A 22,193-nucleotide genomic window follows, 5' to 3' on the forward strand; every position below is an offset into this window, starting at 1 on the left:
GAACTGAGATGAGGAAAAACTTTTTCAGTCAGAGAGTTGTAAATCTGTGGAATTCACTGCCTCAGAAGGCAGTGGAGGCCAATTATCTGAATGCATTCAAAAGAGAGCTAGATAGAGCTCTTAAGGATAGCGGAGTCAGGGGGTATGGGGAGAAGGCAGGAACGGGGTACTGATTGAGAATGATCAGCCATGATCACATTGAATAGTGGTGCTGGCTCGAAGGGCCAAATGGCCTACTCCTGCACCTATTGTCTATTGCTCAACCTAAATCTTGCAACTTCTTACCCAATAGCAGTGGGGAAGCATCTAAACCAAAAGCACTGTAGGATTTCAAGAAATTAGGTCATTACCACTTTTTCAAGAGTTTCAAGCCCAATAAAACTGTATCAGTCAGAATAAGTGGCTTTCTTCGATATGCCCATATGAAGGGGTTATTGAGTATCATTCTCCAACTTGGCTCTCCATTAAAATTCAACAGTATCTCCAGTCTGCTACGTAATGACATGCAAACCATGATCTTCATCAATAATCCAATTCCAGTGAAAATTGCAGTCAAACAAAGTTATTTCATTGCACTAACCCTCTTCTCAATTGTCCTCATTGCAACATCACCTCAGCTGCAAAGGGCATTTTGTTAAAGTGGAGCTAATCTGCAGGGCTGAATTGTTCCAAGACTTACTGAGGGAAGATAAGTGCAAAATGTGAACTGAGAACACCAGAACATCAGCCTGTTATTCCTGGGCAGAGCCTGTGCATCCCGTATCAGACTGACTCATCAGCCACCTCAAAACCCAAACTACTATGGAGGAAACAAGTCATCCTCGACCCACCCAAAACTGCCTTAGATGTAGGACTTCCTGGGTTTAAGATTTAGCGTAAGGTTTTATCTTTACCATTGACTGTGAGGTCATAAGCATTCCCAAGTAAAGATGTAAAAATTGAGTCTCCAGTTTTTAATTCTATAGATCAGTCACAATTGGCATTACCATAGTCAAAACAATTTAAGCTTGTACCTTGAAAAACACTAAATCCATCTTTGCACCTCTGATAGCTTCATTGTACTGCTCCATAAACAATTTTAGGCGTTCATTCAACTTGTCGAATGATGGAATTGGTTCATAAATGTTTGGAGCTTCCAATTCAATATCATCAGGTTCATCTCCAGTGGCCTCTGGAGCATCACGTAAGAAATCAACAAAGTAAGCTTCTTTTTCAATATTTGCTAAAATCGCATCGCCATGATCCTCTGAAGCAATCTGTGTGGAACAAATTAAATTAATGCAGTTGATAACAAATGATACCAGACAAATGTGACAAAAAATATTTGAATTTCTAAAAGGCAAGTGATAAGGTATGATTTTTTTAAACAAAATAAGGACTCATAGGGATGCAGATAATATTATCAGATTAATTAAAAGAGAATTAAAAGAGATTCTACAAGTATGCTAAGGACAAATGAGTAACTAGGGAGAGAATTAGACCCCGTAAAGATCAACAAAGCATTCCACGTGTGGAGCCACAAGAGATGGATGAGGTGTTTCCCAAATGATTATTTCTCATCTGTATTTACCATGGAGAAAGACATGGATGTTAGGGAAATCGGAAAGCTTAATAGTGATGTCTTGTATTCCCCAATACATGGTCTACTATGACGCCATTCCTAGTTGAACAATCTCAAAATTGTTTCAAGAAGTGCCCCTGCATGCAAGCAATAAATTCTGCTCCATTTATGCCCCTGCTTCTAAGGGGATCCAAGTGAATATTAAGAAAGTTAAAATCACCCATTACAGCAACCTTGTTGTTTTTAACATGCCTCCTCCTCCTCCTCCTCCTCCTCCTCCTCCTCCTCCCCCTCCCCCTCCCCCTCCCCCCCCCCCCCCCCCCCCCCCCCTTCCCCTTTCAGCATTTTGTTGAGACCATTCACCTTCATGATTCTCTGGTCCACTCTTCCATTCCAATTAACCATCCCCCTTCTAAAGACAATTTCCCTTACACCTACAGGCGACACAGTTATTGTCCTTTAACCCCTTTCAGATCTCTGATCGGAATTGTTTACTCTGTTCTTTTTCCCACAGACATGACCTAACCTGCTGAGTATTTCCATCATTTTCTGTTTTTGCACTATACTCACTAGAGTTCAAACAAATAAACAAATGACACAGTGGCACAGCAGTAGACTTGCAGACTTACAGCACCAGAGACCCAGGTACCATCCTGACTACAGGTGCTGTCTGTGCGGGGTTTGTGCATTCTCACTGTGACCACATAGGTTTTCTCTGGGTGTTCCAGTTTCCTCACACATTCCAAAGATGTGCAGGTTTGTAGGTTAATTTGCTACCATACATTCGATCGCTGGTCGGCACAGACCCAGTGGGCTGAAGGACCTGTTTCCATGCTGTATCTCTAAACTAAAGATTTAATAACCTACTTGATAGTAGATGCTGAAGAGGCACTTTCCTCTGGATAAAGAGTTCAGAAGAACAATATCCTATCTTCTTCTTCAGGCACTTTTTCACTTTAAGGAATGAATATTGTATTTTCTGACTTCAGACAAACTGTTCTTTTTTAAAAATCATATCCTATTATCCTGCTTATGTGCTTATGTTCTTTTCTACTTTTTTTTTTAATGCCTCTTTCATAGTTGGTACTTATGTTCCTCATCACCTAATCTGTTTAGACCTATCTCAATATGGACTTTTATCTTACATCACATTCCTCCCCCAGCTATGCTTTGAAAACTGTAAAATCTCCACTCTTCCCTGAGTCCTGTGAAGAATCGGTGACCTGAAATGTTGACTGGCTTCCCTTTTCACAGATGCTGGTTAACTGGCTAAAGTTTTCCAGCATTTCTGTTTTTTGTTCTCCATCATAGAATTTCTCTGGCCAACAAACATCATAAAGTGCATATAAATTTATCTCTACAAAGACTTTTTCAATTGGGTAAGAAAAAAAAAAGATATGTTTTGCAATATCTGGCAAATTATAGGTGAATCCAGGTAAGGAGGGGTTGATTGGCAGATGAGTCAGGTGGGGAAGAGAAGGATGGAGACAGTGACCAAGGCTGGAGATGATGTTGAGATGAAAAAGTGGTGCAAATGGTGACATCTAACAAAGAAAAGGTGGGGAATCGTTGCTCAATATTTCAGCGTCTGCAACTTCTTGTGTCTCCAGTATGTTGCCTAACCTTGCTTGCTGTGGCATCAAACCAATCTTTGTCCTGTTGGTTGGTAAATCGATCTGCAATAACACGACTACATTCATGCTGAAAGAGTGACACCAAGACATCTGGTGACTTGCAAACTTCAGATGTGACATTGAGGATTCCTTGCCAAATTCGGCTGAGATCACGGAGATTGAAAATATAATGAAATTTAGCTGGAGTGGGAAGCATCTGTAAAACAGAAAATGTGAGAAAAAAACAGATTACATTAGAAAATGGCACGAAGCAAGGATGCATAAAAAGTAGACTCTAATCTGATTCTTGATCAAAAATCCAATAATTTACAAGTGCCCAATCTCAGCTGGCTTTTACTTAGAAGACAGTAAGGGTCTCTCCCAGATATCAAGTATTCACTGAATTCATCTTTGCTGCAATAAAGGTCCAATTTAATTTAATTTGTCACATAACAAACGCACAATAAAAAAGAGGGAATGCAGATGCAAAAATACATGAAAATCTGTAATGTTTAACAGTGTTTGGATCGAGTAAATGGAAAAGTTCATAAAATAAACAAACTATTTTTATTTTCAAACTCTCTTGCACTCTTCCACCTGGCAACAAAGGCCATTGAATGAATGACTTGTATGTTTTACCATAACAAAAGAAGCACCATTTACTTTTAATTTACTACATTCTTACCAGGAGATTAACTACCTTATGACCTCTCTTACCATCCACAGCAACTGTCTGTTAAAGGTAATAGGTTTAGTGTACTTCCTGTTATATGAGTTTTTGCACAACAAAGAGCATTTTAGGAACCTATCCCCTTGTGAAGAAGGGAAAACCAAAATAGGTATTTCTTTAGAAAAAAAGACACAAAATGCTGGTGTAACTCAACAGGTCAGACCTCTAGTCTGAAGAAGAATCCTGACCCAAAACGTCACCTATCCATGTTCTCCGGAGATACTGCTTGACCCGTTGAGCAGGGTCTTGACCTGATATGATGGCCATTACTTTGCCTCCACTGATGCTGCTTGACCTGTTGAGTACTTCCAGCAGTTCCTGTATCTGCAGTCACTCGTGTCTCCATTCTCCTCCTTTTTTCCACCTTTTCCATTAACCCCATTACCGGCCCTGGCACCATCTGCCCTCCTCAACTGATTCCATCCATTATCTACCAGCTCCTGATCCATCTCTCCTCCATACTTTATACTCCATAACCCCCCCCCCCCCCCCCCCCACTCTCCAATCTCATAGCTAGGTCTCAACCTGAAATGTCAAAATGTCCTATTTCCCTCCACATATGCTGCTTGACATTGAGGTTTTTTTATCCCCTTTCATTTCTATTCTACACTCCTCAGTTCTATACTAAAAAGTAAATGGAAGAACAATACACAAGTCTGAATTGCTGCTGCTTCAGGACATTTTTCTGTCATCCCTGGTGATCACCTAAAATATACATTCGGACACTAAAATATGTAAATAAGGACAGAACATTAGTTTCATCAGCTAGCTTCTTGCATTTTGCTCATTGAATAGGTTTTCATAACAACTCAATGCCCATTCGTCCAATGCCCATCCGTAGCAAACACCTATTATACACATCTACTTCTGCCCTACTGACAGCTCTAAAACAACTGTAGCCAAACAATATCTTTGGTGATTGTTGCTGTAGTTCATCTTTGTTTCTTATATATTCAACCTTCCCAATGTCCAATGTTTCACAATATTGTCCTCCTCCAACACCCTCCTCCTTTACCCTTCTCTATAATGACTACATTTTGATTATTCCTTTACAATCTAAAAACAGCTAGACTATCTTAAAAATTGAGAGACTGCAGATGCTTAAATCTAGTGCAAAAACAACCTGTTAGAGAACTCAGCATGACAGGCAGCTTCTGTGGATGGAAATGGACAGTCTATGTTCTGAGTTGAGACCCTTCCTCTGGATTGAAGGAATAGAGGACACTTGTCCAGTATAAAGAGGTGATGGTGAGAGGTGGGACAAGAGCAGGAAGGGTGGAGATAGGTACAGAGAGGGAGAGGATGTGTAGACAATAAATGGCTGCAGATAATTAAATCAGATTTTTAAAAAAAGGAAGAACTGAATTAAATAAGGGATGGATGGTGGGCCGTTGGGAACAATGGGGAGAGGGGATAGAGAATCAAGTGGAAAGAGTATGTGCCCTTTTTTTACTTTGCTCCTAATTCTAATTAAAGTCATCAATCCATTTAAAACTTAATAGGCACCATTCTGCAAGATGTTGGCATATACCATACCTTGACCTTGGTAGCCTGCCACAGTTTGCGAGTAGTTGATACTAAAGCTGACGCTCGTTTGCAAACCTCTTCAGAAAATCCGCGCTGCACACAGAAATAACCACTTGCAATAGTTCTGAAGATCTTGTCAATGGATGCATTTGAAGGTAGGGCACAATTATAAATGGTGAATTGTCTTTTGAGACGTTGAGGGATGTCATTTCTGCCACCACCAGGATGAATCATAGCAGCAACAAACTGTACATCAACAATGCTGGTGAATTCTCCAGGCTTTTCTAGGTTGTAGAAACCCTTCTGTTCCATTAACTGTCGGACAATCTCATTGGTTATCTGTTTAATTAAGCAAATTAAAGCACAAATTATATCTCAAAGTGAATAAAAGCAGTTATAATGAAAAATGCTTCAGCAACTGAGCTAAAGAACATACCTGATCACCCCATTCATTAATCACGGGCATGTTAATGTCATCAATAAACACAGTCATTTTTTTGCCACTGGGTGGACCATAGGTACTGCCCATGCGTTTATCTACATAACTTTCAACGGTTCTTTGGAACATATTGGGCATAGTGGCAGAGGAGAAGTTCAGACTTTTGGTTGCATGGGATTCAGGATTATACTTGCTCATGTAGGCCTGAAAATTAATATCCAATATGCAAATTAATATCTCAGGTACAATCTGTAAAAATAACAATTATCAAAACATGTGCTAAGGAACCTTAGAATGATGCAGCAGCTTTGAGAGCAGTGGTCATGCATTGCAGATTGGAGGTTGGAATCGGAAAGTTGACAGCTAGAAAGTCAACAGCCTGACTGCTGCTGCGGCCAGAATTGGATGGCCATCAATGTGCCGAATGTTAGAATTTAAGGCAGAGGGGGATACGTGATGGCTCGCAGTTGCGCAGGGGGAGGGGATGTTAAGGACTATCGATTGTGCATCCAAGGAAGAGGCTATCACTGAAACAGGATTTGGGACAGGTGAATGACAGAGTCAGGGCAGCAGATTGTGGTGTGGCTGGGGAATGGGGCATGATAAACAATTACTGTGATAGAGGCCGGGATGTAGGACTAAGCACAAAGGTAAGAAATGCACAGCAAGTAAAACAACGCTGGACTTCAAGTGGCCAACAAGTGTCTCCAGGAAAATACCATCTAGGTGTCCCCATGAAGGTGAGATATAGTCAGGGAATGGCAGCACCGTGACGTGAAAATTGCATTAGGGTTACAAGGGTGATGAACACCAGGTAGCAGCCAGTTGAATTCCCAGAGTGACACTCAACAACAATGAAATGGCCATTTCAGAACAAATGGGGTTCAACTGCTCACAAAACCTCATTCCTGAATAGGATGTGTCTAATTTTTAAGATTATGCCTCCTATTAGTATACTATTTAACATGGAGAAGCAGTTTCTCTTAACATCATCTAGTCTTTATTATATCATGAAATCTTTGATCAAATCATTCTCAGCCTCCTAAATTATAGAAAAACACATCCATGTGTTTTTAGCCATCTTTACTCCTTGGAGTCCAGTCAGGTAAATCAACAAGGTGTGTCAGTGGATTTGAATACAGTTTCTGAATGTTATGCTACAAAACTCTATCCAAAGCCCAACATTAAATTAGGTTTCTTTAATTATTTTGATATTGTCGTTGGTATTGGTTTATTATTGTCACATGCACTGAGATACAGTGAAAAACATTGTTTTGGGTGCTGCCAGGCACATCACATCACATATAAAACATCAGGTAGTGCAAAAGAAAACTAAACAAGAGTGTAGAATATAGTGTTACAGTTACAAAGAAAATATTGATTAAAAAACAGTGCAAAGCATCGAGGTAGATTGGTATATCGGGTATATTGGTATATTCCATAGGAGAGGACTGTTCACATTCACCAGCTATCCGTGACAAGTTAAAGATCTATGTGCATGGATCCTAAACTCGATTTGAACTGAGCTGTTTTGTAGTTATCGCCATTTTGTTACTGATTAGTTTTATCCTGTTTATGTACAAAATTATCGCCATTTGGGCCAAAAATGATAGTCTTAAATCAAAATATGTTAATGTCTTACAATCCTGTAATTAATGTCTTAAAGTTTTGTAAATTAGAAAGTTAAGGAGTAATTCTTATTGAAACATATAAGATTATTAAGGGATTGGACACGTTAGAGGCAGGAAACATGTTCCCAATTTTGGGGGGGGTCCAGAACCCGGGGCCACAGTTTGAGAATAAGGGGTAGGCCTTTTAGAAAGGAGATGAGGAAAAACCTTTTCAGTCAGAGAGTTGCAAATCAGTGGAATTCTCTGCCTCAGATGGCCGTGAAGGCCAATTCTCTGGATGCTTTCAAGAGAGAGCTAGAGCTCTTAAAGATATTCAGGGGGTATGGGGAGAAGGCAGGAACGGGGTACTGATTGTGAATGATCAGCCATGATCACATTGAATGGCGGTGCTGGCTCAAAGTGCCAAATGGCCTACTCCTGCACCTATTGTCTATTGTCTAATTGTCTAATTTGACTGTTTCCAAAATATTATTCCCTCAAGATCACATGACCTGCTGAGTTACTCCATCATTTTGTGAATAAATACCTTTGATTTGTACCAGCATCTGCAGTTATTTTCTTATATTATCTCAATGGTGTCAGGTTAGGTAAGGGGGAAGGGCAGCAAGACCTGGGTATCCTTGTACACTAGTCACTGAAAGTTGGCGTGCAGGTACAGCAGGCAGTGAAGAAAGTTAATGGCATGTTGGCCATCATAACGAGGGGATTTCAGTAAATAGGAGTAAAGAGGTTCTTCTGCAGTTGTATAGGGCCCTGGTAAGACAACATCTGGAGTATTGTGTACACTTTTGGTCTCCTAATTTGAGGAAGTACATCCTTGTAATTGAGGCAGTGCAGCTTAGGTTCACGAGATTGATCCCTGGGATGGCGGGACTGTCATATGAGGAAAGATTGAAAAGACTAGGCTTGTATTCACTGGAGTTTAGAAGGATGAGAGGGGATCTTATAGAGACATATAAAATTATAAATGACTGGACAAGCTAGATGCAGGAAAAATGTTCCCAATGTTGGGGGAGTCCAGAACCAGGGGCCACAGTCTTAGAATAAAGGGGAGGCCATTTAAAACTGAGGTGAGAAGGAACTTTTTCACCCAGAGAGTTGTGAATTTGTGGAATTCTCTGCCACAGAGGGCAGTGGAGGCCAAATCACTGGATGAATTTAAGAGAGAGTTAGATAGAGCTCTGGGGGCTAGTGGAGTCAAGGGATATGGGGAGAAGTTGGGCACAGGTTACTGATTGTGAATGATCAGCCATTATCACACTGAATGGCAGTGCTGGCTCGAAGGGCCGAATGGCCTCCTCCTGCACCTATTTTCTATGTTTCAATGTTTCTATGTTGCTCTTAGTCTGAAATTGAACTGTGCGCACAAGACCTTGTGTATCTGGTATGGTCTCCAATATATTGCCCATTAGCCAGGAGCCTCGTGGTGCAGTGGAATCAGCCACCACGACAATGTCACCTGTAGCAAAGCTTCTTTTTACCGTAGACCACTGTTGTGCTATCGGTCCAGAAAATGGATTTGTCCAGTTGAAGCTATAATTCTTTTCGCAGCATTGTGTCAACTCTGACAGCAAGGACTGCAGCTGTAAGCTCCATTCTGGGAATATAAGACAATAACTGCAGATGCTGGTACAAATTGAAGGTATTTATTCACAAAATGCTGGAGTACCTCAGCAGGTCAGGCAGCATCTCAGGAGAGAAGGAATGGGTGACGTTTCGGGTCGAGACCCTTCTTCAGACTGATGTCAGGGGGGCGGGACAAAGGAAGGATATAGATGGAGACAGGAAGATAGAGGGAGATCTGGGAAGGGGGAGGGGAAGAGAGGGACAGAGGAACTATCTAAAGTGGGAGAAGTCGATGTTCATAACAGTGGGCTGCAAGCTGCCCAGGCGAAATAAGAGGTGCTGTTCCTCCAATGTCCAGTGGGCCTCACTATGGCACTGGAGGAGGCCCATGTCAGAAAGGTCAGACTGGGAATGGGAGGGGGAGTTGAAGTGCTTGGCCACTGGGAGACCAGTTTGGCCGACGCGGACCGAGCGCAGGTGTTGAGCGAAGCGATCGCCGAGCTTGTGCTTGGTTTCGCCGATGTAAATAAGTTGACATCTGGAGCAGCGGATGCAATAGATGAGGTTGGAGGAGGTGCAGGTGAACCTCTGTCTCATCTGGAAAGACTGTTTGGGTCCTTGGATAGAGTTGAGGGGGGAGGTAAAGGGACACCCCATTCAACTCCATCCAAGGACCCAAACAGTCTTTCCAGGTGAGACAGAAGTTCACCTGCACCTCCTCCAACCTCATCTATTGCTTTACTATCAGTCATCAAAGCATCCAATGAGTGAGTTGGTTAGGTCTGGACCCTACAGCAGTTGGCAGTTAAGTGATGTTCCTTTGAAGACTGCACCACAGTCAAAGACCACCCTTAAAGTTCCTTTCTTTGAGTGATACACCCCTGGTGAGGGATGTACCAGAGTTCTCCCTCACTTCGATTCAGCTGGTCCTCTGGTACCTTTTCAGCATAACCATTGTCAATCATTTCAGTGAGGAAAGATGTATATTCGTCATAAAACTTCTCATTCTTGCCAAACTTGCGTTTCAAGCTCTGGATGCGTTGCTCTGCAATGCAATGGTTATTTGGCATGCTGGCGTTTTCTAGCTTGAAAGGTAAGTCTAGACAATAGTGTACATCTGTCATCCTTGCTGAGCGATTCATAATGTCCAGGAACTTTACTTCTTCTCTGGACATTTCTTCTGTTTCCTTGCTTGTTCTTTCACTGAAGTTGTGATTGTATTGATTGACCTTTAGCTCCTCTAGGTTTGCTATAGAATTCGATTGACATTAGCAGCAGGGCAGCCATTTACATCCCTGCTGTCGTGGTCTCTTCTCATAAATGACCCATCCCAGTAGGGTTTCACAGTGTATGGTCCATCCCCTTGGCTGTTGACCAGCTCCCAAGGTTCCAATACCTTTGAAGCATTTGCCCCGATGAGTAGGTCAATGCCAGAGTCTATTTCAGGAATCTTGATATCCTTCAAGTAAGGCCATTGTGTCAGGTCTTCTTGTCTGGGGGTGTTTAGCTGAAAAACAGGCATGGTCTTATGTGTGAACACATCCGATAGTTGAATAAGATCTTCTTTGTCCAAACTAGATATTTCCAAACCTGAGATAAGACGACTGATCACAGGCTTCACTTGGTTCATGGTACGCAAGGGAATTTTGGTCTTTGGTCTTGTAATGTTCAGCCTTCTCGTCAAGCTTTCTGTGCAGAAGGTAGATGAACTTCCATGATCCAAAAATCCATATGTTTGCCACACTGTACTCCCCTTGTGGCTCTTCACTTGTACTGGTACAATGGAGAAGTTGCAGGTTTCATCACTGGCCCCAATATGCCCACACATTTGAGATGAGAGTACAGTATCACTTGCAATTGGCTTTTCATTCTGTTCTGTATGTTCTGGTTTCTTTTCTTCGTCCTTTTGTTCAATGTGAAGTATTTCAGGATGATTTTTTTTGCACATATCACAAGACTCTTGCAGTCTTTGTTCATATGACCTATTTTCTAACATCCAAAACAGATTCCCTTCTCCTTTAACAAGTCTATCCTTTCTTTATGCTCTTTCTTCTTGATCTGCCAATACCGCCCCAATGTGTGACCACTTTTGTTACAGAACAAACAAGAACCTTGTGGCTTGGCGGTTGGCTTTCATTCCCTTTGTTGTCAGATTTTCTTGCACCTGTGCTTCGACAGGTTTAGCAGTTGTTGCAAAACTGTTTCCTTTTAGTTGCTGCCTTTCTCTTGCCTTAGCAAAAGTAGAGCTTTTAACAGTTGCAACTGGCTTAGCATCCTGGATGTTTACAAAGAGTGGATCTGATGGTATCTTCACTTGTCCCCTGATCTTTTCAAGGAACAATTCCCAGCCTTGCAATCATTCTTCGTGTCTCTTCTGTTCTTTCTTTCTTCTCAGTTGTTCGTCTTTTATTTTCAACCGTCTTCTCTTCTGTTCTTCTTCCTCAATCTCATGCTGGCTTATCAGGGTGGCAACCCATTTCATGACAGCAGAGAACATTGAAGGTGCATATGGTGAAGAGAAACGTTTTTCCTTTACGGAATCCTTTCCGATATCACCACCTTGTGGCTGAACATCAGATCTAACCACAGGCATAATTGTATGTAGCTATCCCTTTAAGACTTGTAGACGTAAAATCGTATCTTGTACAAGAATTCAAAACAAACTGATATCTTGCAATGCTCAAGGTCACTTCTTTGTTCTCAGCATTCCAATTACAGCAGCCCTTTTCCAATACAGCTTCTGGTATATAGCTTTTCCAATAAAGCTTAATGCTGTACTCACTTTTCCTGCTTTCGAAGTTTCCAATCTCCATTAGTCAGATTAGCGTAGGTAGTGACCCTGTCCAGTTTGTGGAATTTGGCGTCAAGGCTTGTGAAATAAAACAATCCTTGTTCCGTCCAGTCGATTCACAAGCTTCAGTCTCACTCATAGAGCCAATTCTTACTTTAAATGGCTCTTTAGAGACAGTTCTTACTTTATTCACTCATTGAGGGTAGTTCATACTTTAATGTAATGGCAACATCAGTCTTTTTCAATAAGGTCCTTTCCGATATTGCCACCACTTCACAGAGAGTGGGAGTGAACTTGACGCAAACCAAAAGAGAGATTTTCCAAACGTATTTTCAGTTTAATTAGTCGTTTATTGAAGTAGTAGTACAAACAGGTCTGTATTTCCCCAAGCCTTCAGCTCTCGTCATCGGACTGGTAAGAACTGTATCCTCTCCCTCCATGTGTCTAACTCCTCCCACCTCCCATACGTCCTGGTTCTGGCTCCTCCCAGTACGTTATGCCCATATATGTATTCATCTCACGACAGCCCCCAAGTGTCCAAAATAATACAGCTAGATATCTAGACAAAATAATATAATATGCTAAAAACAGCTGGCACAAACACAAATGGCTCCTACATTTGCCTTGATTGGACTCGGCATAGAATATAAAAGTTGGGAAAGTTATGTTGCAACTGATTACAATCAATTCGAGCATTGTGTGCAGTTCTGATCGGCACACTATGGGAAGAATGTGGCTGTACAGTAAAGAGTGTAGAGGAAATTCACCAGAATGCTGTCGAGGTTAGAGAACTTCCTTATAGGGAGATGTTTACCCTGGAACAAATGAGGCTATGGGTGATCAGGTAATAGGTATATAAAATTATAAAATACATAGATTGGTAGATAGTCAGAATCTTCTTCCCATGGTAGGTGTATCTAAGACAAGTGGGCATAGGTTTAGGGTGAGAGAAAAGAGCTTTAAATGAAATCTAAGGAGCAGGTTTTCTTACACAGAGAGTGATTGATATATGGAATGCCCTGCCACTAGTGATGGAATCAGATCCAATGATCACGTATGAGAAGCATTTGGACAGTACTGGAATAGGCAAAGCATAGAAAGGTAGGACCTAATGCAGGCAAATAGAATGAGTGTCGAAAGGCAAAAAAGTCAACATGGATGTGGAGGGCTGAATGAACATTTCCTGTGCTGTATGGCTCTATGATTCTATGATTCGATAACATAGTCCAGTGGTACAAACTGTATCCCTGCTATGACAGATTTTAAATATTTCAACATTCATCCCAAAGTTAGTGAAGGCAACCTACCAAGATATTATTTAAAAACTAGAATCTCATAAGCTTAAAATATCTTTCCTATTAATTATACTAGATATATTAATTGTGTACATCTTAGGTTAAAAAAAACTATTCCATTGTCGGAGACTAACTTCTTTTTATAGCATTTAAGTAATGTTTCACTATTCTCATTTACATTCAAATGTTAAGATTCAATATCATACCTTTATCATAACAGTCTTGGCTGTTCCTTGTTCACCGATGAGCATTACAGCTTTCTCCTGTTTCATTACTGTGTGCATGAGAAAGTCTGTGCGGATATTGTCCACATTTGGTACAAGGATTGACAAATAGTCTGGAACTGAGTCAGAAGGGTAAATATATTCAGCCACCTGAAATTGGGAATTGAAGGAGTTTGTTCATCATTAGTCCCATTTACAAATAATTTGTGATGTATAAATATACAACATAAAATCATGAAAGTAATTTTGAATTTCAGTTCTACACTGAATTTTGCATTGTAAATATAAAATGGTAAGCTTTAAGGAGACAAGAAATACATCTCTGTCTCTGCTTTGGATTAACTATAGGTCGCAAATAAGGTCAGATTTTCATCACTCAGATACTAAGGCATTCAAAAAATACCTGTGCACATCAAGCTTCACAACTATTTATGATAGGATTAAGGACATAACTCTTTAACAATATTCAAAAACAGCATAATTCATTTATTCATCCGATCAAAAAACTTCAAACCCTTGTAGGATTAAATACTCTATATGACGATCTTACCATATTGCCATGCTGTTATATTGCCATCCATTGTTTGTATGTAGTTGTATGAAAATAATATTATCTTTGTTTAGATTGAAAATTAGAAATTCTTGAAAAGTTAAACTTATTTTTTTTATCCAGTTGATAAAGCAGTGTATCACAACTTAAATCATGCAGATGTGTGCCTCTGCCTGATCCATGCCACTACAATGCAACTAAATGGCATTTTTCTCCCCAAGAATCCAAAGACTATGAATTTGACACTAACATCTCAAAAGATTAATCTTCTGGCAGATAAATATACAGTATTATTGAAAAGAGAGAATGTAAGTAACTTCTGGAGATTCAGCAAAATTGGAAAACAAGCCAGTGTATACAATTCTCTGGGTAGGTGACATTTCCATGTTCTCCCAAGATGCTGCCTGACCCACTGAGTTACTCCAGCACTTTGAGTCTTTTTTGTAAACGAATATTGGCAGTTCCTTGTGTCTACATACAATATCTGTTGAAATAGACTCAGATTCTCAAAGAAAAGGTTATACAGAAGAATAATATAGACACTGGGGTGAGGCGGGAAAGATTTAATAGGAACTGAGGGGTAACACAAAGGGTGGTGGATGTAGGGAATGAGCTGCCAGAGGAGGTAGTTGAGGCAGGTACTTTCGCAATGTTTAAGACAGATACATGGATAGGATAGGTTTAGAGGGATATGGGCCAAATGCAGGCAGGTGAGACTAATGTAGATGGAACATGTCACGGTGTGGGCAAGTTGGACTGAAGGGCCTGTTTCCATGATGTATGACTCTATGTCTGCAGATGTTGGAGTTTCTTGAGCAAAAAACAAAGGCAGCATCTGGGGAGGGATAGATGTCATTTCGGGTCCATATTTATGTTTATGTATGATTTTTTTTAAATTCTATAAAGCTACACTTCACAACCAAACCAATTGGTGCTCAGATGGCTACACACCAGTTGAAGTAAGAATGTAACAGAACACAAGGATAGATGTTCACTACACATTTATGTGTATGTGACAAATAAACGACTATTGACTATTGACTAGATAACTGTTCGTGGTGTCGATTTCAAGACACTGTAGCTTGTTTATTGATTCTGCTTCCTCCCAAGATGCACTTTCTGAAAAGTTCATAAAAACATAACATTTATCTTGAGTAACAAATATTCTTCTTCCATATATCAAGAAGAAAGGAAATTATCTTCTATTGATGCGTATTGATCAATAACACTAGCAAAAGATGCCTTAATTGTTTTTTTTATGACAGAATACTAACCCTCTTTGACCAGTGTTCCCAGTGACCATCAGTACTAACAACAAATTCAAAGATTGTTTCTTCTCCTTGAGTCGCTGGGAGCTGTAGTGTTGTAGAGTGGTTCCGTAGAAAGCTTTCCATTTTAGCTCTGTCATCTAATTCCAGAAGTGCTCCAATTGACCACATGACAGCAAAAATGAATAATCGAGCTGCTTGCTCTGGGCTCGGCTGCTTTTCTTCAACTCCTGGCAAGAGGCCCTAAAAGAAGTTGATTTGTATGATTTACTTGGCTTGAAATTTAATGTAACAAAGAAATATTCTTACTTTACTTCTCTATCCCATTACCTGCAGAAGGTCAATCGCTTGTTTAATGTACATGCACTCCAGAATTTGTATTTTTGGAAATACAGCAGTGAAGACAAAACTGATTAAATCCTTGAAAAGACCAAAATTAACATTATGGATGATATTTAAAATTGTACTTTATTGTGAGGAAAATATATAATGAATTCAAATTCACATTATTGATCATTTGAAGCAAAAACTATTTAATATGTTGTTATTAAATTAAAATTAGATGATAAAGAGCAAAATCTCTAGATTACAAAGACTGGAGAATTCTGCTACATCTATATGAAGTACACCAATATGCAGCAGTCCAATCTTTCACAAAAATAAATAATGAAACAAATCGCTGAAAATTCATTATGAAAAACTGGAGTCAATCACATCAATAATTAAAATTGGCTCATTTTTAAAATGTGGTGTCATATCAATAAGGCTAAACATAATTAAAAATAAAATGAAATACCTGGAAAATATTGTCAAAACACTTCCAAAGTTGTTCAGACAATGATGTAGGCAATTTCTGAAGCCATGCTTTGAGTACCGGTCTCCAGTCTAGAACTGAAGAGCTCATAAACACCATGCCATTTCGGGATACAGTTGCTGGGGAGGCATTATCAATGTTATGAGGCTCAAAAATAATTTTACAGTTTGGTGCCATTGGGATGCGATCGCCATTCGCAAGCGTAAGAGTTTTGTTATCATCTAAAACAGAGTTAAGATTCTCAATCCAAATGGCATCTACAGGTCCATCCAGCACTATCCAAATGTGTTCGCCCTTCAAGACAAATATGTTATTTAATTTAACTACTGACATTTTATCTGTACTTAAAAAATTGTTTGCTATTGTACGTGCATCATATATGCACCAAATAAAATCTTGACACTATTAATGGGTGGCGCAGTAGTAGAGTTGCTGCTGACAGCACCTGAGACCCGGGTTCCATCCTGACGACAGGTGCTGTCTGTGTGGAGTTTGTACTTTCTCCCCTTGACTGCGTGGGTTTTCTCCGGTGCTCCAGTTTCCTCCCACATTCCAAAGATTCGCAGGCTTGAGGGTTAATTGGTTTCGGTAAAATTATTTAAATTGTTCCTCTGTGTAGGATAGTGCTAGTGTATGGGGATTGCCGATCAGCGCAGACTCAGTGGGCCGAAGGGCCTGTTTCTATGCTGTATCTCCAAACTAAACTAAACTAATGATATATTTCCAAAGTCCACATGATTTTTTTTGGTTTCATGATTTTTCTTATGCTCTTCTATTTAGTTAGAAATGTAGTTGACTTTGCCTAACCTGATATAAAACTTGAAGCTTTTAAGTTGCCTTTTAAAAATATGTAAAACAATCTCAGATGCATTGAAAAGAACCAGATAGAGATGACCTGTTCCTTTCTGTTCCCCCTCTCATCCTTTCAGACAATAGGGCTACCAGATCCCAAACCACACAAAGCAGATACAAAATCTGTAAACATGGGAAATTTCTTCCATGACACAGGCCCAGATTTTGCTGAATGGACTCAACAAAAAGTCCGTTCAGCAAACGGACATACTGACTGCTCTCATTTCACACTCCTCTGAACATACCAGGTTTGCATCGATATAGTCAATGTAACTGAGTAATATAACTGCCACAGATGCTTTAGATCCATCTATCATGCACAGCCATTGAGAATTGTGAGATCTTAACTGCATTTTTCTTCATCCCAAAGCCAAATATGAATGCTATTTCTAAATTAATCAAATCGTATTTATATTCAGCATTTGTAATAAAGTCACAAAACATTTTAATAATGTATTTTGAATTATATTTGTGGTTTACAGTCATTGTTTTAAGTCTCTCTGAGTTAGCCTGCAATGTTTCTGCAATGATATTACCAAGACAAGGAAGTTAATTATAGAAACTATTCTGTGAGTGTTCATTCTAATTAGTTTCAGTATGACATTAATTTTCCTAGGGATTTTAATTTACTTTCTCTTACAAAATAATTTTGAATCTCAATAAAACTATGATTGTCACTATTCAACAAAATACATAAGTTCCTGAGCTTTTAAAAGATCATCTACGACTGCTAAGTTCTCAACAAACTATTCAACATTTTTGCATAAAATAAACAATTCCTATTACAACTCTCAACTCTATTTTGCTTTTGAACAGTTGCCTTTCAATCGATTTTAAGTTGCAAAATGATAGATGATATATATTGTCAAATTTAGCTCCTAAAGGTATACATAGTTCACTGTCATGTACACAAAATGAATTGAATCGTAATAAAATCATTCAAATACCTTCTTTCCTTTCAATGTTTTCCTCCACAGAGTAGAAAACACACCATCAGTCCAATCATTTGTTGCAACATCCAAGGTACCAAACATCTGTGAAGCTGTTATGGCCTTTGGATTCATTCGCATTTCTTTGTGTGGTGCTCCACAGTCTGTCATAGCTTTCATCAAGGTATAGATGCATGTCGTTTTCCCAGCACCACTAGGACCAAGGGTCATCATACCTAATATAGACATGGCAGCTTGTTTTCCAAGGACATAATGAATCACAAGAGAGACAACAGTACTCTTAACTGAGTTCTTTATGTTGACATTATGTATCAATGGAAAAGTCAGAAAATACTTAGCGGGTCATGCAGTGTTTGTGGAGAGATATACAGTTACCCGCTTGGGTCAACTACTTTCACAAATGTTTCTTGACCTAATAAGAATTTCCAGGGCAGTTACCGGTGGTGGGCGTCAGCTGTGCTGTCCTGCAGAGGATGCCCGACTTCTATCGGGACCTGCTGAGAGACTGGAACCTGGTTACCGTCGACCTGGGCCCCCCTTTGCTAGCGGAGGGTGACGGCCCGGTCATGAGGACAGCCGGCCCTTGTCCCGCCCCACCGGGTGTCAGGGAGGCTCGAACATGTGGAGTACTCGCAGCTGAGCAAACCCCCGGTCAGCCGGAAGTACTCTTCAGACCCAGGTGCAGTAATCCTTCTCGGGAGCCAATCCCACACAACATTAGCCGCCATTTCCCTCTGAGATGCAGGGAAGCGTCTCCTAGTCGGGCTCCTCCTCCACACCCTGCACTTCCATGCTCTGGTCCACCATCCGGATACAAAGTGGCAGTCGGTGTTGCCTTCCCCGGTCGCAAGAGGGGCCCTCATTGGGGGTCCCTCTACGCAGGGATTCTCCCCATCTACATCGGGGACCTGGGGTGGAGGGTACTGCACCTATGAGTTCCTTGCAACCTGTTTTTCTCACGGTTCACAGACTCGCCAGCCGCCTGCCACTTTTGCGGGCTGGAAGAGTCTGTGTACCACGTGTATGTGGAGTGTGGGAGGTTGCAGCCCCTGTTCCAATATCTAAAGGGGCTGCTCCTTGCCTTGTGGCTGAACCTCGCACCCACCATCTGTTGTGATATTGCCTGGGACTACTTTGTGTATCCCAAGGACTACTTTGTTTGCATGTGCAGGTTACCGTCACCGGCGGAGATGATGTTTGGAAGACAGATTCGGACGCCTCTCCCCACGAACCTTGACATGAACAAGGCATACGAAGGGCAGAGGACCTTTGAGCGACTTGAGGAGCGTAAGCAGAATATGAAGGCACAGTTTGACAGTTCGGTCAAGAGACATGACTTGTTGCCATTGCACGCTGGACAGAAGGTCCGGGTTCTGGATAAAGCGAATCAGGTCTGGGTTCCAGCAGAAGTGAGATCGGTCTGCGACGAACCCCAGTCAAGGTCTTACATTATTGAGACGCCGAATGGAAATCGGTTCAGGAGGAATCGAGTGCAGTTGAGAGATCTTCCACTGGAGAAGCCAGGGGTTGGTCCCCATTGTGTCCCCCCAGACAGCGATAGGGTTGAGACCCAATGTGAAGCGGAGGAACGACCGGCCCGTAATGATGATGGGGATTATGTGACACGCTCGGGACGTGCCAGTAAGAAACCTGCACGTTACCGTTGATATTTGTTAATGTTATATGGTGTTTCAAAAAAACGTTTGTGTTTAGAGTTTGTTGTTACATATATATATATATATATTTCTTTTATAAGACAAGGGGGATGTTGTGATATTGCCTGGGACTACTTTGTGTATCCCAAGGACTACTTTGTTTGCATGTGCAGGAGTGCGTATATAAGAGGTTGGTGTGATTGGGTGGTCACTCTGGATCCAGATGACCACGGAATAAACAGCCTGGAGTTGAGCTCCAGCATTGTAACCTTTTATACACGTGTACTTGTGGTCCGTCCAGAGTCACTAAAGGTACAACAGGTACCGGACCACGAAGTACAACACCATCCTCATCTTTGGACACCCTGTGCATAGGGGAGAGGGTAGGGCCGAAGATGTCCTGGTTGGGTTCCTCCTGGGCCTGGCCAAGCTGGCCATCCATGAGCCACAGTGCCAGGTGGAAGAGGGCCCTGCCTGGGGGATTTCTGAGACCATTGGGCACCGCGTGGGGTGGATGTCATCCTCAATAAGGATTGTAATATAGTTGTATAGTAGTTTATTTAGTATATTTGTTTATTTTGTATTATGGTGGTGGGTTTTGTTTTGTTTTATTTTGTACTGTAAATATTACTGTTAATAATTGATTAAATTATTTTTGGCTTAAAAACAAGAATTTACAGAAGTTTCTGTTTTCCCATTTCTGATTTTCAGGAAGTGCACTATTTTGCTTTCAAGCAGTTTCAATCTATTTTAGGAAATTAATAGAAGAATACTAGATGCAAATAATGCTGACTTTGTCCATTAAATCTTCTAAAATACTTGCTGAAAATTTGTGCATTAATTGCTTTCCATAAAACTCCTTGGTTAACTCATCCCTTCCCACCCAAACCATCCCTTCCCCAGGTACCTTCTCCAGCAACTGTAGGAGATGCAACACCTGTCCCTATACCTACTCCCTTAACTCTGTCCAGGGACCCCGAAAGTCCTTTCAGGTTAGGCAAAGGTTCACTTGCACCTACTCCAACCTTATCTACTGTATCCATTCTTCAAGGTGTGGACTCTTACACATCGGTGAGACCAAACATAGACTGGACGATCATTTCGCTGAACACCTTCGCTCAGTCCGCCTAGGCTTATCCGATCTCCCGGTTGCCAAACACTTTAATTCCCCTTCCCATACTGAACTTTCTGTCCTGGGCCTCCTCCATTGTCAGAGTGAGGCTAAACACAAATTGGAGGAACAGCACCTCATATTTCGCTTGGGCAGCTTACAACCCAGCAGTATGGGTATTGATTTCTCTAACTTCAAGTAACCCTTGCATCCCCTTTCTCTCCGTCCCTCCCCCACCTGAGTTCTTATACCAGTTTCAAAGTCGCCTTGTTGAGTCTCATTGTCTGTAACTTGGTTTCACCTAGCCCACAACTAACAATGAACTGAACCTTTATCATCATTACTTTTTTGCATATCTTTCATTCATTTGTTCTATATCTATCTATAACACCGTCTATATCTATCTCTCATTTCCCTTTCCCCTGACTCTCGGTCTGAAGAAGTATCCTGACCTGACAAGTCATCTATTCCTTTTCTCCAGAGATGCTGTCTGACCCACAGAGTTACTCCAGCTTTCTGTGTCCATCTTTGCTTTAAACCAGCATCTGCAGTTCCTTCCTACATATTTTGCCCTATTACCATGTCGGACTCTTTGAGTTTCATAGAGTTGAATCAGTTTCAGGATCCACGGTGGATGGTAGATAATTCCTGCATCTGAGGTTTGTTTCTCAATGGCAGCTTCTAGTTCAGGGTAGCCAGCTTTATCCAATGTGATCCCAGGAAACAGGTCATTAATTAAACTCATGAACAGAGGCTCATCTTCATCCACCTAAAACAAAACAAATTTGCTTTAACTCGTATGTGTGGTCCTGCTATATAGAAATGACCTGGATGTAAATGTAGAAGGTTGGCGAGTAATTTTACTGACAACACCAAAATTGGAGTTGTTGCAGACAGTTAGAATTTCATTCAGAATATACAGTAGGATATAGATCAATTTTTTTAAATGGGCAAAAAGGCAGATGGAGTTTAACCCAACATAGTGTGAGATGTTGCACTTTGGGAGGTTGAATGTAAGGAGAGAGGATACAGTTAATTGCAAGACCTTTCACAGCATTGATGTGCAGAGGGATTTTGGAGCCCATGTTCATTGCTCATTAAAGGTGACAGCAGAAGTAGATAGGGTGGTAAAGAAGTCATATGGTATTCATTGCTAGGGTCATTGAATTTCAGAGTCAGGAAGAGTCATAAGGATCATGATGAACCTACATAGGACTCTGGTTTCGGCCGCATTTCGCGTATTGCACGCATTTCTGGTCGCCCCGAAAGATGTGGTGGGTTTGGAGAGGGTGCAGAGGAAGTTTATCAGAATGCTGCCCAGATTAGAGGGCTTTAGTTAAAGCGAGAGATTGGATTGTTTTCTCTGGAGTACTGGAGGTTGAGGGGAAACTTGATGGAAGTAAATAAGGTTATGAGAAGCATAGAATGGATAGGCAGTCAGAATCATTTTCTCCAGGGTGGAAAGGTCCAATATTAGAGGACATAGCTATAAGGTGAGAGGGAGAAATTCTAATGGAGATGTACAGGGTAAGTCTTTTTTTGGCAAAGAGAGTGGTGGGGGCCTGGAACACATTACCAAGACCTGGTGGTGGGGGCAGATACGATAGTGACATTTA

The 22,193-nt window shown here is 40.9% G+C and overlaps 1 protein-coding gene across 3 annotated transcripts in view; it reads right to left on the reverse strand.

Annotated features, from left to right (window-relative positions):
• The window catches only part of dnah5l (dynein, axonemal, heavy chain 5 like), a 243,879-nt gene that overhangs the window by 116,438 nt on the left and 105,248 nt on the right, over window positions 1-22,193 (reverse strand). For all 3 annotated transcript variants that reach the window (XM_078417775.1, XM_078417784.1, XM_078417793.1), the window contains exons 45-54: window positions 21,157-21,346; window positions 17,809-18,026; window positions 15,992-16,303; window positions 15,526-15,615; window positions 15,202-15,438; window positions 13,360-13,527; window positions 5,868-6,074; window positions 5,441-5,770; window positions 3,185-3,391; window positions 1,014-1,256 (exon numbers count right to left, since the gene is read on the reverse strand). In XM_078417775.1, the coding sequence (XP_078273901.1) occupies window positions 1,014-1,256; window positions 3,185-3,391; window positions 5,441-5,770; window positions 5,868-6,074; window positions 13,360-13,527; window positions 15,202-15,438; window positions 15,526-15,615; window positions 15,992-16,303; window positions 17,809-18,026; window positions 21,157-21,346 (2,202 nt within the window). The remainder of the gene's footprint in view (window positions 1-1,013; window positions 1,257-3,184; window positions 3,392-5,440; window positions 5,771-5,867; window positions 6,075-13,359; window positions 13,528-15,201; window positions 15,439-15,525; window positions 15,616-15,991; window positions 16,304-17,808; window positions 18,027-21,156; window positions 21,347-22,193) is intronic.

The sequence above is a fragment of the Rhinoraja longicauda genome, chromosome 2, assembly GCF_053455715.1.
Source record: "Rhinoraja longicauda isolate Sanriku21f chromosome 2, sRhiLon1.1, whole genome shotgun sequence".
NCBI lineage: Eukaryota > Metazoa > Chordata > Chondrichthyes > Rajiformes > Arhynchobatidae > Rhinoraja > Rhinoraja longicauda.